This window comes from Lepidochelys olivacea (assembly GCF_965140295.1).
Source record: "Lepidochelys olivacea isolate rLepOli2 genome assembly, chromosome: 16".
NCBI classification, from domain to species: Eukaryota; Metazoa; Chordata; order Testudines; family Cheloniidae; genus Lepidochelys; species Lepidochelys olivacea.
In genome coordinates this window covers 7654085-7666354 of record NC_140426.1, presented here as the reverse complement: position 1 = coordinate 7666354, position 12270 = coordinate 7654085, and the positions used below count along the sequence as shown (strand labels likewise).

The 12270-nt window shown below is 50.5% G+C and overlaps 1 protein-coding gene across 2 annotated transcripts; it reads left to right on the top strand.

Moving 5' to 3' along the window:
• Nucleotides 1-993: 993 nt before the first annotated feature.
• Nucleotides 994-12270, top strand: FUT7 (fucosyltransferase 7). 2 transcript variants are annotated; one of them, XM_084649770.1, is made up of 3 exons: nucleotides 994-1364; nucleotides 9065-9136; nucleotides 10670-12270. In XM_084649770.1, exon 3 carries the CDS (start codon nucleotides 10691-10693, stop codon nucleotides 11789-11791), a length of 1101 nt encoding a protein of 366 aa, XP_084505896.1. In that variant the 5' UTR covers nucleotides 994-1364; nucleotides 9065-9136; nucleotides 10670-10690; the 3' UTR covers nucleotides 11792-12270. The 2 variants fall into 2 exon arrangements, with proteins under 2 accessions (XP_084505896.1, XP_084505897.1); XM_084649771.1 differs by lacking the exon at nucleotides 9065-9136.

Below are 12270 nucleotides of genomic sequence, written 5' to 3'. Positions count from 1 at the left end.
TTTCTCTGATATGTGCACCCTGCAGATAAAGACAGGCCCTGGGAGCTCAGTGGTCTGCAGTGTGCATTCTATTAATCTAGCATTAATGGTGGGGCAGGCTAAACTATGCAATGAATCTCCCAGGTGCTCAGACAGCATGGGGGAGTTGGGTGGGAGGATCAGAGCTGAAAGGGAAGAGCTTGTTCCCCACCATCTCTCATTGGTTTCCCTACACAGGATTCCCAGGGGATCCCCCACACAGGATTCCCCTTCACAGGCTAACCCACCTACGGGGGGTGCAGTTACCTCTGTCACTGCGGCATAAAGTAACACACTGTGCAGAGCTTCCATGAACCTGGCGGAGATCACAACCCTCCAAAGCTTGGCTCTTTTGCAGCCCGTTTTGTCGCTAGTACGTCCCCTCCCCACCCATCACACACTCACCCGTTTATGGACTAGGTGAAAGAGGAAGAAATAAATCTCTGAACAAGGACGTGCCAAAGAATAAAAAAAAAAAAGGAGGGGTGTGTCATTTTCTGCTTCTTTATGAAGGAGAACGAAAGGGCCCCAAAGTGTTGTCCTGTTTCCCCACCACCACCCCCGCCCGCCACTTGTATTTTAATGAGCAATCCAGCCTGGCAGACTCCAGCTGACTGGAAAACTAGCAGGATCCTGAGATCAAGGAAGAGGGACACGGTTAGCGGAGAGAGGAAGGGATTGGGGGGGGGGGGTTTGCGAACTTTCATTTAACTCAAATGCTGGGGAGAAAAACTTCTTTCTTGGCAACATGAATCCCGACTGCCTTGATTAAGGGCTGGGAAAGTGGCCAGGCTGCTTCGCTACCATATATCCCCCCCCAGCCCCCCCAGCCAGGGAAGGCAGGAGGTGACAGGCTGGAGAAAATAAATGGGGAAAACCCAGAAAAAAAACTAACCACAACTTTTTTTATTGAGCGGGGGTGGGGCCGGAGGGTGGGGGAAGAGAGAGCGAGCACAAGCAAGCTCAGGTCATCATGTAACGAAAGCAAGCAAGGGTTTCCCTTCACAGGCTACCCCATGGAGGGCTCGAGATGGAGGGACATCTGCTGTCCTCTTCTGCCTCACTTGAACACCCAGCCCTGCTTCTCGGGGTGGCATCTAGGAGTGGAAGCAGAGCTGGGTGGCTGGGTACAGTGAGACAGCCTTCTCTAGAAACAGCTGAACAAGCAACAGGAAAGGTTGTGGAGGAAGAGGAGATGGTGAAACCACAGAAAAGCAGAAGTTAAGAGTGACCACAGCCTGTGAGCAGCCCTCAGCTGGATGGATTCCTTCAGCATTACCAGCAGACATGGGGGAGAAGGAAAAACCATCCAGGACACACTACAGTGCTTCTGATGCTACCGGACGGTAAGTCTCTGCGCTCAGCACACTGCCTGAAATCAGTGGTTTGAGCATTGGCCTGCTAAACCCAGGGTTGTGAGTTCAATCCTTGAGGGGGCCATTTAGGGATCTGGGGCAAAAACTGGGGACTGGTCCTGCTTTGAGCAGGGGGTTGGACTGGATGACTTCCTGAGGTCCCTTCCAACCCTGATAGTCTATGATTAACCAGGAACGTGGCTGGCAGATGGGTAGAAGCTGGTGCATTTTGGACCAGGACTAGACAATCTTGAGGAGTGAGTGCCTTTTAAAAAATAGGCAGCAAGGCAGGGTGACCAGATGTCCCGATTTTATAGGGACAGTCCCGATTTTAGGGTCTTTTTCTTATATAGGCTCCTATTACCCCCCATCCTCTGTTCCGATTTTTCGCACTTGCTGTCAGGTCACCCTACAGCAAGGTCAGTGACTAGAGAGCTCTCCTACAGCAGCTCCTCTAGAAAGGGTCAGGGAAATGCTGTCCACTGCTCCATTAAACAAGATCCACTGAAAATGCAATGTTAACAGAGAAAACCAAACCTCGCCGTTTAACAGGGGGTGAAATGATTTCATTGCACTTAAAACCAAGAGTGTTCTGAAGTTCGGTGTGCATCCTGTAAAAGCAATAAGAGGACGGATGGCACGTAGGAATGGGAGAAATTCACCCGGCTTTTGAGAGACGTACTGCGAAAAGTAATTGTTCTAACCATAAAAAGAACAGGAGGACTTGTGGCACCTTAGAGACTAACCCATTTATTTGAGCATAAGCTTTCGTGAGCTACAGCTCACTTCATCGGATGCATTCATCGGATGCTGTAGCTCACGAAAGCTCATGCTCAAATAAATGGGTTAGTCTCTAAGGTGCCACAAGTCCTCCTGTTCTTTTTGCGAATACAGACTAACACGGCTGCTACTCTGAAACCTGTTCTAACCATAGTTGTTGTATCCTTGGGGGCAGCAATTTTAGGAAGAAATCACTTGGGACACAGAGAGCTGTGAGCCATGAAAGCAGCCATTTATTTTCACCACTGAACTAACCAAACCAGCCAAAACTGGCTGGGCTATCCCCTAATAATCTAACTCAGTTGCCATAGCAATAACAAGGCACTATTACCACAACAACCAAATACACCACCACAGTGACGAGTTAGTGAGGTTAGTTTGCACTAGACATCTCGGCCCCATTCCCAGCAGACGGCTCCAGACCCAGGGGTTAACCTTCCTTCCTCTCCAATTCCAATCTCGGTGTGCCAAAATGGGAACCTCAGGCCAGCTTGCAATTCCTCTCTACCTGTGTAAGTAGCATGCTGGGTAAGGGATTGGTCCGCTAAGAGGGGGGTGAAAATAGCCTAGCAGGGCAATCCACGTGGAATGGTCTCCCAAAGGGAATGCTGGTGCTTTTTATTGAAGATTTAACTTAATATAGCTCTGGAGACTGGACTATAGGGAGTGGGGCGTGGATTAGTTGTCACCTAACATTAGCTCTCTGTATATTCCACAAAGAGGATTCAAGGAAGCAGAGATTTCCCATCTCTTCGGGTATGTGAGTTTTTCTGTAACTAAATCCCAGCTGCTGTATTGTCTAGAGACTGGAGAGGAAGAAAAGGAGGGACCTGTCAATGAAAAGTGACTCAGAAGTAGCCTTTCTCCGGAGGTCTGGGGAAGAACATGAAACTGACTAAAGGATTATTTTGTAAATCAGCATTTAAGCAGATCAGCTAGGCAACAAAGGTAAAACAGTCATAAGCCCCTAAGTGGTTTAGGAGCCTAAGTTTCATTGACAGTGAAATTAGGCTTCTAAGTCACCAAGGGACTTTTGAAAATTTTACCCACCGAAGCCCGATTCTCCAAGACACTCTGCACGTTGGGTGCACACTGGGGGCTGAGCTATTTTTTAAAAATTGGGCCCATAGTTTGAGTGCTGAGCATTTGGAAATCCAGCTCTGAGCTCTTTGGAAAAACTCGATCTGTCAAACGATTGAACAGGCTGGCGGCTCCAGCTGGGGGGTTGGGGGGAGACTGAACTGTCTCCCAGGCTTTGTTAAACTAAATGTTGGCACAAACACGGAAACCCACTCGGGCACCGCCAACCTGCGGGGAATCACAGCACAGGTACTTACGGCTGCGGCCTTTAGTTCCAGTCCAGCTTTTGTTGTTTTATTGCTGTTATCCCAGGAGACTTGGAGCATGTGTTTGTTATGGAATGGACCCTGGAGCGCAGGATGGGAGGCCAGAGGGGGCTCTGTAAAGCTCAGTAAATCAAAGCTGTGCTTAATTTTCAAAGATTCTGAATTCTAAGGGCTTGTCTACACACAAAAATTGTATCCCTTTAGCTACACCCGTGCAGGAAAATGCTCTACAGGAAGGAGAACATGCCAGATTGTATAAAGGCACCTTTATACCAGTATAGTATCTCCAGAGTAGGGACAGCTCTTACTGACAGTTATACCTGGACACAAACTCAGCGTAGATCAGGCCTTGGTCACTCCTCCTTTGCAACGCTGCTTGTGTTGTCAGCTACACCCGTGCAAAGTGCTCCCATTCTGATCTGGCAGTATTTGGCACCCACTTTGTATTGATGTAAGCGACCACACAAGGTGTGGAAGCAACACAATTGGGCCCTACATGTCTGTGTTTTACCCCTCGTCTATATACACACATACAAAATCTACAGTAAAAGCATGTTACTAAGGTTGCAAAGTCAAGTCCTCTCAAGTTAGTAAATGCCAAGATTAAGTTGCTTGCTCAACCTTCATTTGCCCTGTCCTCTTGTGCATATGTATTATGATACAGTCTTTAATTATATGATCAAATGCTATTTTTTCCACAAGCCCCTGGCCTCTTTCAGTGCACAAGATGGATGGCACTCAATAAACGAGCACCTAGTCTGTATTTTCTTTGCTCCTCGTTGTTCAACGTGTGGCCCCAGAGCTTAGTTATTACACACTATTCAAACCTTGCTCTGAAGACACAATTATTAATTTCCTCCTGGGCTTTCCTGTGGCTCTCCTCACTGGAGAACCTGGCTACTTTACAAACGTTAATCAATTTATTTTCACCACTGTGAGAGGAGGGGCAGTATTTGCCCCATTTGATAGATGGGGAGCTAAGACACAGAGAGATTAAAGGTTAAAAGTATTCACTAATTTTGGGTGCCCAATTTGAGATGCCTTGCTCCTTATTCTTCAGAGTACTTAGCGCTCTATAGCATTTTATATGTCCAAAGTGCAGCTCCCAGTGACTGGAGTTGCAACTATCAGTGCTCAGCACTTCTGCAAATCAGCCCTGAGGGTCTCACATTGGGCAGTCAGCAAATGAGCAAACACATAGTTAGTGACCACCTGTGAAGAGTTTCATGTAAGTGATTTGCCCATCCTCACACAGGAGCTCTGTGGCACACGGTTGGATAGAATCCAGCTCTCCAGTGCAGCGTTAAACTGCCTTAGTCATCAGACTGTCCTTTCTTTGCCTGCAATCCCTTGCCTTATCCACTACACACCTTCCAACTTCTGCAACTAGCGACGCATAGGGATCCTACAGACAATGTTCTCTAGGACACAATGCAGATTCATCCCCAGCGCAGGTTCATCCTGCGCACTGAAGGAGGCTGGGGCCTTGTGGAAGAAACAGTATGTAATTAAAGACTGTCTCATAATGCACACACACAAGGGGGATGAATTAAGGCTGAACAGGCAGTTTCACTCAACAATAGGTCAAAGCGCACTATGGAACTTTTAGTGCACTGTAGCAGGGTCCACACGGACAATGCGTGGCAAGCTGGTGCCCGGTAGATGTACACCCACGCTTGTCACAGATTAAGCCTCCATATAGACAAGCCCTCAGTTCATAGAATCATAGAATATCAGGGTTGGAAGGGACCTCAGGAGGTCATCTAGTCCAATCCCCTGCTCAAAGTTAATTGATCTTGCTGCCTGAAACGTATTTATTTGTATTTAAAGTAGTACAGGAATGAGTATTCTCTGGTAATGGCCTTAAAAGGCAGCAGGAGACGCAGGTTCTGTTTCCAGCTCTTCTAATGATTCTCTGCATGACTATGGACAAGTTGCTTCCTCTGCCTCAGTTTCCCCCTCTATAATACTGGGATAACAACACTTCCCCCCTCCACCATCTGTAAAGTGTTTAGAGATAGACAGTGGGATCTGCATGCTCCTGTGGGACTGTATGTGAATGGGGTAGACAGTATTACTATCCAGTGCAGCCTGGGCAGTGCTGGGGCTGGTGTGTGCAGAATGAACCAGAGATGACATTAAATAACCTGAACCACAGCTCCAAACGCATAAAGAACAGACATACTGGGTCAGACCAATGGTCCATCTAGCCCAGTGTCCTGTCGTCTGACAGTCGCTGGTGCCAGATGCTTCAGAGGGAATGAACAGAACAGGACAATTATCGAGTGATCCATCCCGTCGCCCATTCCCAGCTTCTGGCAGTCAGGGTAGGGACACCCAGAGCTCTAGGTAGCCAAAGATGGTCAGGGATGCAAATAGCTATTGATGGACCTATCCTCCATGAACTTACCTAGTTCTTTTTTTTTAAAACCTGTTATATTTTTGGTCTTCACAACATCCCCTGGCAACAGGGTGACTATTTGTTGTGCAAATACTTCCTTTTGTTGGTTTTAAACCTGCTGCCTGCTCATTTAATTGAGTGACCCTGGCTCCTGTATTATGTGGAGGCGTAAATAACATTTATCTAGCCCCTTTTCCCACATCAGCCATGACTTTAGAGACCTCTCAGAGCCCCCCTCACATTTTCACAAGTGCTCTCTGATTTTGGATGCTCATCTTGACACACCAGGGCCTGATATTTAGAGGCGCAGCGTGCCCTCAGCCCGCCCTGGAAAGCAGCACTCGAGCTCAGCCTGGGTGAGCCTGAGCTCAAGATGGACTCCCAAGATCAGTGGCCACTTGTGTTAGGTTCATAGATTCAACCGGCAGAAGGGTTGACTATGATCATCCAGACTGACCTTCTGTCCAACACAGGCCAGAGATCGCCCCCAGCACAACTCCTTTGGAGCTAACATAGATCCTTAAAAAACAAATGACTAGAGATGGAGAATCCCCCACAACACTGAATAAATTGTTCCAATGGTTAATTACCCTCACTGTTAAAAATGTACACCTTATTTCCCATCTGACTGTGCCTAGACTTGGCCATTGTGCTTTCTGGCAGCTGGGTGACCAGACGTCCCGTTTTTAAAGGGACAGTCCCATATCTAAGCCCTCCTGCAAGTGTCCTGACTTTTTCTTAAAAACAGGCAAATTGCCCCATATTTTCTGTCTGGCGGGGCCTGCTGCTGGCTGGATCCCTGCTCGCCAGCTGCCTGCCCATCAGCAGTGAGTTGGGGGGTTCAGTGGCTGATGATGGGGGTGGGTGTGCAAGGCTGGAGGTGGGATAAAGATGCAGCGCGTGGGGCGGCCACTCCCCCTGTTGGTCCATCAGCACAGTCCCCGCTGCGTGCCGGCTGTCGGCCACCAGGGCCCCAACCCCCGTCCGGACGGCGGTGGCTGGTGTGCGCAGGCAAGTGCCAGGCAGAGGCCGGTTACGTGTCACCTCTGCTGCCCACCCATCAGTGCTTTACGTGCTCCCCCTCTCGCCGTCCTCTCCCTGTTTTGCCCCTTCACCAGCTGCTCCTCCCCATCCCCAGCTGCTCCTCCAAAGCCCCCCTGGCAGGGCGCGTCCTGCTCCCAGTGCTGTGCGGAGAACCAGCCCCTGGTCGGAGTACTCAGCTCACCAGCAGCCTGACCGGCGGCTCCTTCCTTTCCCTGCTGCCTGTGGCTGGGCCGGCCCCCTGGGAGAGCCCAAGACCCTCCAGCCTTGGGCACTGGCCATGAGGAGCAGAGCCAGGCATGTGCCAAAGCCCCGCACAGCACTGGCAGGGGGAAGCTGATGAGGTTCAATAAAGATAAGTGCAGGGTCCTGCACTTAGGACGGAAGAATCCAATGCACAGCTACAGACTAGGGACCGAATGGCTCGGCAGCAGTTCTGCGGAAAAGGACCTAGGGGTGACAGTGGACGAGAAGCTGGATATGAGTCAGCAGTGTGCCCTTGTTGCCAAGAAGGCCAATGGCATTTTGGGATGTATAAGTAGGGGCATAGCGAGCAGATCGAGGGACGTGATCGTTCCCCTCTATTCGACATTGGTGAGGCCTCATCTGGAGTACTGTGTCCAGTTTTGGGCCCCACACTACAAGAAGGATGTGGATAAATTGGAGAGAGTCCAGCGAAGGGCAACAAAAATGATTAGGGGACTGGAACACATGACTTTTGAGGAGAGGCTGAGGGAGCTGGGATTGTTTAGCCTGCAGAAGAGAAGAGTGACGGGGGATTTGATAGCTGCTTTCAACTACCTGAAAGGGGGTTCCAAAGAGGATGGCTCTAGACTGTTCTCAGTGGTAGCAGATGACAGAACAAGGAGTAATGGTCTCAAGTTGCAGTGGGGGAGGTTTAGATTGGATATTAGGAAAAACTTTTTCACTAAGAGGGTGGTGAAACACTGGAATGCGTTACCTAGGGAGGTGGTAGAATCTCCTTCCTTAGAGGTTTTTAAGGTCAGGCTTGACAAAGCCCTGGCTGGGATGATTTAACTGGGAATTGGTCCTGCTTTGAGCAGGGGGTTGGACTAGATGACCTTCTGGGGTCCCTTCCAACCCTGATATTCTATGATTCTAAGCCTCTCCGCCCCTCAGCTAAGCTCTTGAGTGGCGGGGGGCAGCGATTTCCAACCCGTTCATACCCCGAACCTGAAGGCTCCACAGTAGCCTTCCCCACCCGCCAGGCAGGGGCTTAGCATCCTCTTTACCTGTCCCTCACCCCCGCCTTCCAGCCCCCCCCCCTCCCCCGCCGGTCCTGGCCCCAAGGAGCACAGGGCTTCTCCATCCCCTAAGCACCCTCCTCTGCTGAGCCACCTCTCTGGCCTGGTTCACTGAAGCCCCTGCAGTCAGGTTCCCTGGGCCCTGATGCATCCTTAGGGCTTAACCCCTTCCTGTCTGCACTGTAGGCGGCTGGGTTGTCCGTGGCTTGCAGCGGCCTGCAGGTATTAGCTGCCTTTCAACACTGTGGGGGCAGGAAGGGACAAGCTGCTTCCACTTCCAGCTGTGGGGGAGGGAAAGTGGGGGGAGCAAAGACACAGGCCAGGGCATTCCTCCCCCACGGCTGGAAGCAGCTCCCGTCCCTTCCCTCCCGCACAGTGCCTAGAGGCTGCTGCTGGCCACATTCTGGTGTGAACCCTGGCAGAAATCGGGGGTGGGGGAGCGCATGTGACCCTGCATCTCCATCCCCAACCCGCACACATGCATGTTGCCTTGGGAAGATGTGGCGCCAGGTACCAGGAGAGGCGGGTCCATCCCGGGGGCCCAGCCAGGCATGGACGGTGGAGAGCACCAGGCATGGACGAGAGGGTTGGGTCGGTCAGTCACCCCTCCCCCTGCTCCCCATGTGAGAGAGGTATACCGGAGTGTATGTGTGTCACTTCTCCCTGTGAACCCTAAAGCCTTTGTCATAACCATAAGGGTAGCCTAAAATTCCTCCTTACCTGTAAGGGGTTAAGAAGCTCAAATAGCCTGGTTGGCACCTGACCAAAGGAATCAATGGGGACAAAAGATACTTTCAAATCTGGTGGGGGGAGAGGCTTTATATTGGGTTTTTTGTTTCTGTGTTCATTCTCTCTTAGGACTAAGAGGGACCGGACATCAATCCAGGTCCTCCAAACCCTTCTAAGCCAGTCTCTCATATTACACAAATTGTAAGTACAGCCAGGCAAGGCGTATTAGTTTATCTTTGTTTTCTCAACTTGTGACTTTTCCGTTTGATGGAGGGAGGTTTATCCCTGTTTTGTTTGTAACTTTGAAACTAAGACTAGAGGGGGTTCCCCTGTGTTTTGTTCATCTTTTGTTACCATGTACAGTTATCTTCCAACCTGATTTTACAGAGGGGATTTTTACCTTTTCTTTTTTTTTAAATAAAATTCTTCTTTTAAGAACTGATTGATTTTTTTTTTCAGTGTCCAAAGACCCAGGGGTTTGGGTCTGTGATCACTTTGTAACCAATTGGTTCGGAGATTATTCTCAAGCCTCCCCAGGAAAGGGAGTGGAAGGGCTTGGGGGGATATTTTGGGGGAACAGGAACTCCAACTGGTCCTTTCCCTGATTCTTTGTCTAAATCACTTGGTGGTGGCAGCGTACTGTTCAAGGACAAGGTGGAATTTGTGCCTTGGGAAAGTAAGCTTCAGGGGTCTTGCATGCGGGTCGCCACATCTGTACCCTAGAGTTCAGAGTGGGGAAGGAGCCCTGGCAGCCTTAAAGATAAGAAGGTAAATAAAAAGAATCCAGCTACGCAGGGTTTCTTTTTAACAGGGGCTCAGTCAACTTAATGTTAATTTGAACGATGGTGCTGCATAGCTCTGATTGATTGCTATCGAACTCGCCTGAATAAGAGTAATTTTACCAGGTGTCCTGTATTCAGCATAGGGAAACATGGTCACCCTAGGCAGGTCGATCTCTGGAGACCTATGGAATCGGACCAGCTGGTGTGTTTGTGAGCATCCAGCTGCTAGGGGCTCTCAAGCCAGGGCTGTTGAGGCAGGGCTCTGAGCTTTGCAGCTGGAAATAAACTGCAGAGGCCCCGCTTCTGCAAAAACACACCTCTCAGGGGTATCACGGTTATAACCACCATAAATAAGTACAAACCTTCCAGCATGTGACCACATCCCCTTCATGCTGTTTAAACCCTTTAGCAGAATGAAAATAGAGCCATCTATATACACACTGCAGCTCTCCTAGGGCTCAAGCTTCTTGTCCCGGCTGCTAAATAGCAACCCCTCCCCCAGGCATTGACCAGTTTCTTCCTAAGGGTCCGAGACTGGCTAGTCTCAGTTGCACCAGATTCCGCTCCAGCTAGGAAGTGCGTCCCTCATCCAACTCTGCAGCCCTCTGCTGAAATTTAATCCCCAAAACCTAATACAAGGTATTCCCTCTGGGCAGCACTGGGGTGGGACAGCTTATGGCAGGAGGGTTGAATCCAAGGGGCAGCAAGAGTCCTGTAAACCCCGTCACACAGATCAGTGACCACGTTCTGTAAAGATCATGGACCTTAGCCATGCTAGTGATATCAGCTCTTCTCCTTTCCTTCCATCTGCTAGTTCCCTGCGTCCCCTTGAATTTCCTCCCAACCCACCAAGATGCTCAGACACATGCCCCCTGAAAAGAGGAGGCTGCAGAAGGTGCATTGTTATATGCTGGAGCAGGCTGATTTTTACTGTCCCTCTTCTCCATTCCAGGGGCTGGACTCAACATTGTTCATGAAGCAGGAATTCTGCCAAGAACCCAACCCACCCAGCGGCTCAGCAGTGCAGGTGCAATGTAAGCTGCTGCTGAAGATGCGAACTTGCTCCTTACCTATGTTGAAGGCCTTGGCCAGTGCAATAATATTTGCAGTCATTCTCTGGAACCTGAATTTCCTTGGCTACCAATCTGAGGTTCCTGGCCCAACCCTGGGGCACAGCGAACCCCTGACAGTCCTGATCTGGCACTGGCCCTTCCACCACACACTGAACCTCAGCACTGACGTTTGCGCAGACCACTACAAGATCAAGGGCTGCCAGCTGACGGGGGACCACAGATTCTTTAACCAGGCAGATGTTGTGGTGTTCCATCATCGGGAGCTGCAACAGGGCAAGGTAAGACTCCCAACAGAAAGGAGGCCTCCTGGACAAAACTGGGTGTGGGTTACCCTGGAGTCCCCCACCAACACTAAGGCACTGACTGGCTGGAACCAAACCTTCAACTGGGTCATGACATACAGACAAGACTCGGACATCTTCATGCCATATGGGGAGCTTGTGCACCATCCATCAGCCAGTGTGGACATTCCAACCAAAACTGGCTTGGTGTCCTGGGTCATTAGTAACTACCACCGGACTCAGAAGAGAGTGCAGGTCTACAGAGAGCTGTCCAGACATCTCCAAGTGAATGTATATGGGAAAGCAAACAAGAAGCCACTGTGCCCAGACTGCCTCTTGCCGACCACCTCCAGGTACAAGTTCTACCTGGCCTTTGAGAACTCCATCCACAAGGACTACATCACTGAGAAGCTGTGGAGGAATGCGCTGCTGGCCAGCACAGTGCCGGTGGTGCTGGGGCCCCCCCGAGCCAACTACGAGAAGTTCATCCCCGCAGACTCATTCATCCACACCGAGGACTTCAGCTCCATGAAGGAGCTGGCCAGCTTCTTGAAGACCATGAATTCCAGCCGTTACAGGGCATTCTTCGAGTGGAGGAAGAGGTATAGGGTGAAGCTCTACACAGACTGGCAAGAACGGTTCTGCACCATCTGCACCAGGTACCCCCACCTGGCCCAGGGGCAAATCTACCCTGACCTGGTGAGCTGGTTCAGTGCTTGAGAAGATGGGGCTGGACCAAGCTGAGGCTTTTCAGAGATGTGTGACTTGTACAGAGAAGCCAGGCCATCTGCGTCAGCGGAAAAGGATGTCCGTGAGGGCTGGCTCGTTTTGAGTCAAGTGGCTGGTGGGGTGACTGAGGGCACTGAGCAGGACCTGGGTCTGGGAGCCAGGAGCTCTGAGTACCAGTCCCAGCTCTGACACAGACGTGGCGAGACCTGGTGCATGTCGCTGGTACTCAGCTTCCCCATCTATAAAGGCTCGTACACTTATCTACCTCACAGGGGTGTTGTGAGGACTAACCGGTGCCTTGGAAATAGACGGTGCTAAGTGAGGATCGTTGAGCCCGCAGTTCAGCAGGTGGGCGGGTTCTGCACTGGCAAGGGCAGGCCAGTGAGCGTTGCTGGGCTGGGAAATTAGGATTTGCCAGCCCTTGTTTAGGGAATGCCAAAGAAATGGCTAGTTGCTCCCCTTTGCCCTCT

Bases quoted from the DNA above. Each gene is read 5' to 3' on its own strand.
- FUT7 (XM_084649771.1), top strand. From the start codon at position 10,691: ATGAAGCAGGAATTCTGCCAAGAACCCAACCCACCCAGCGGCTCAGCA.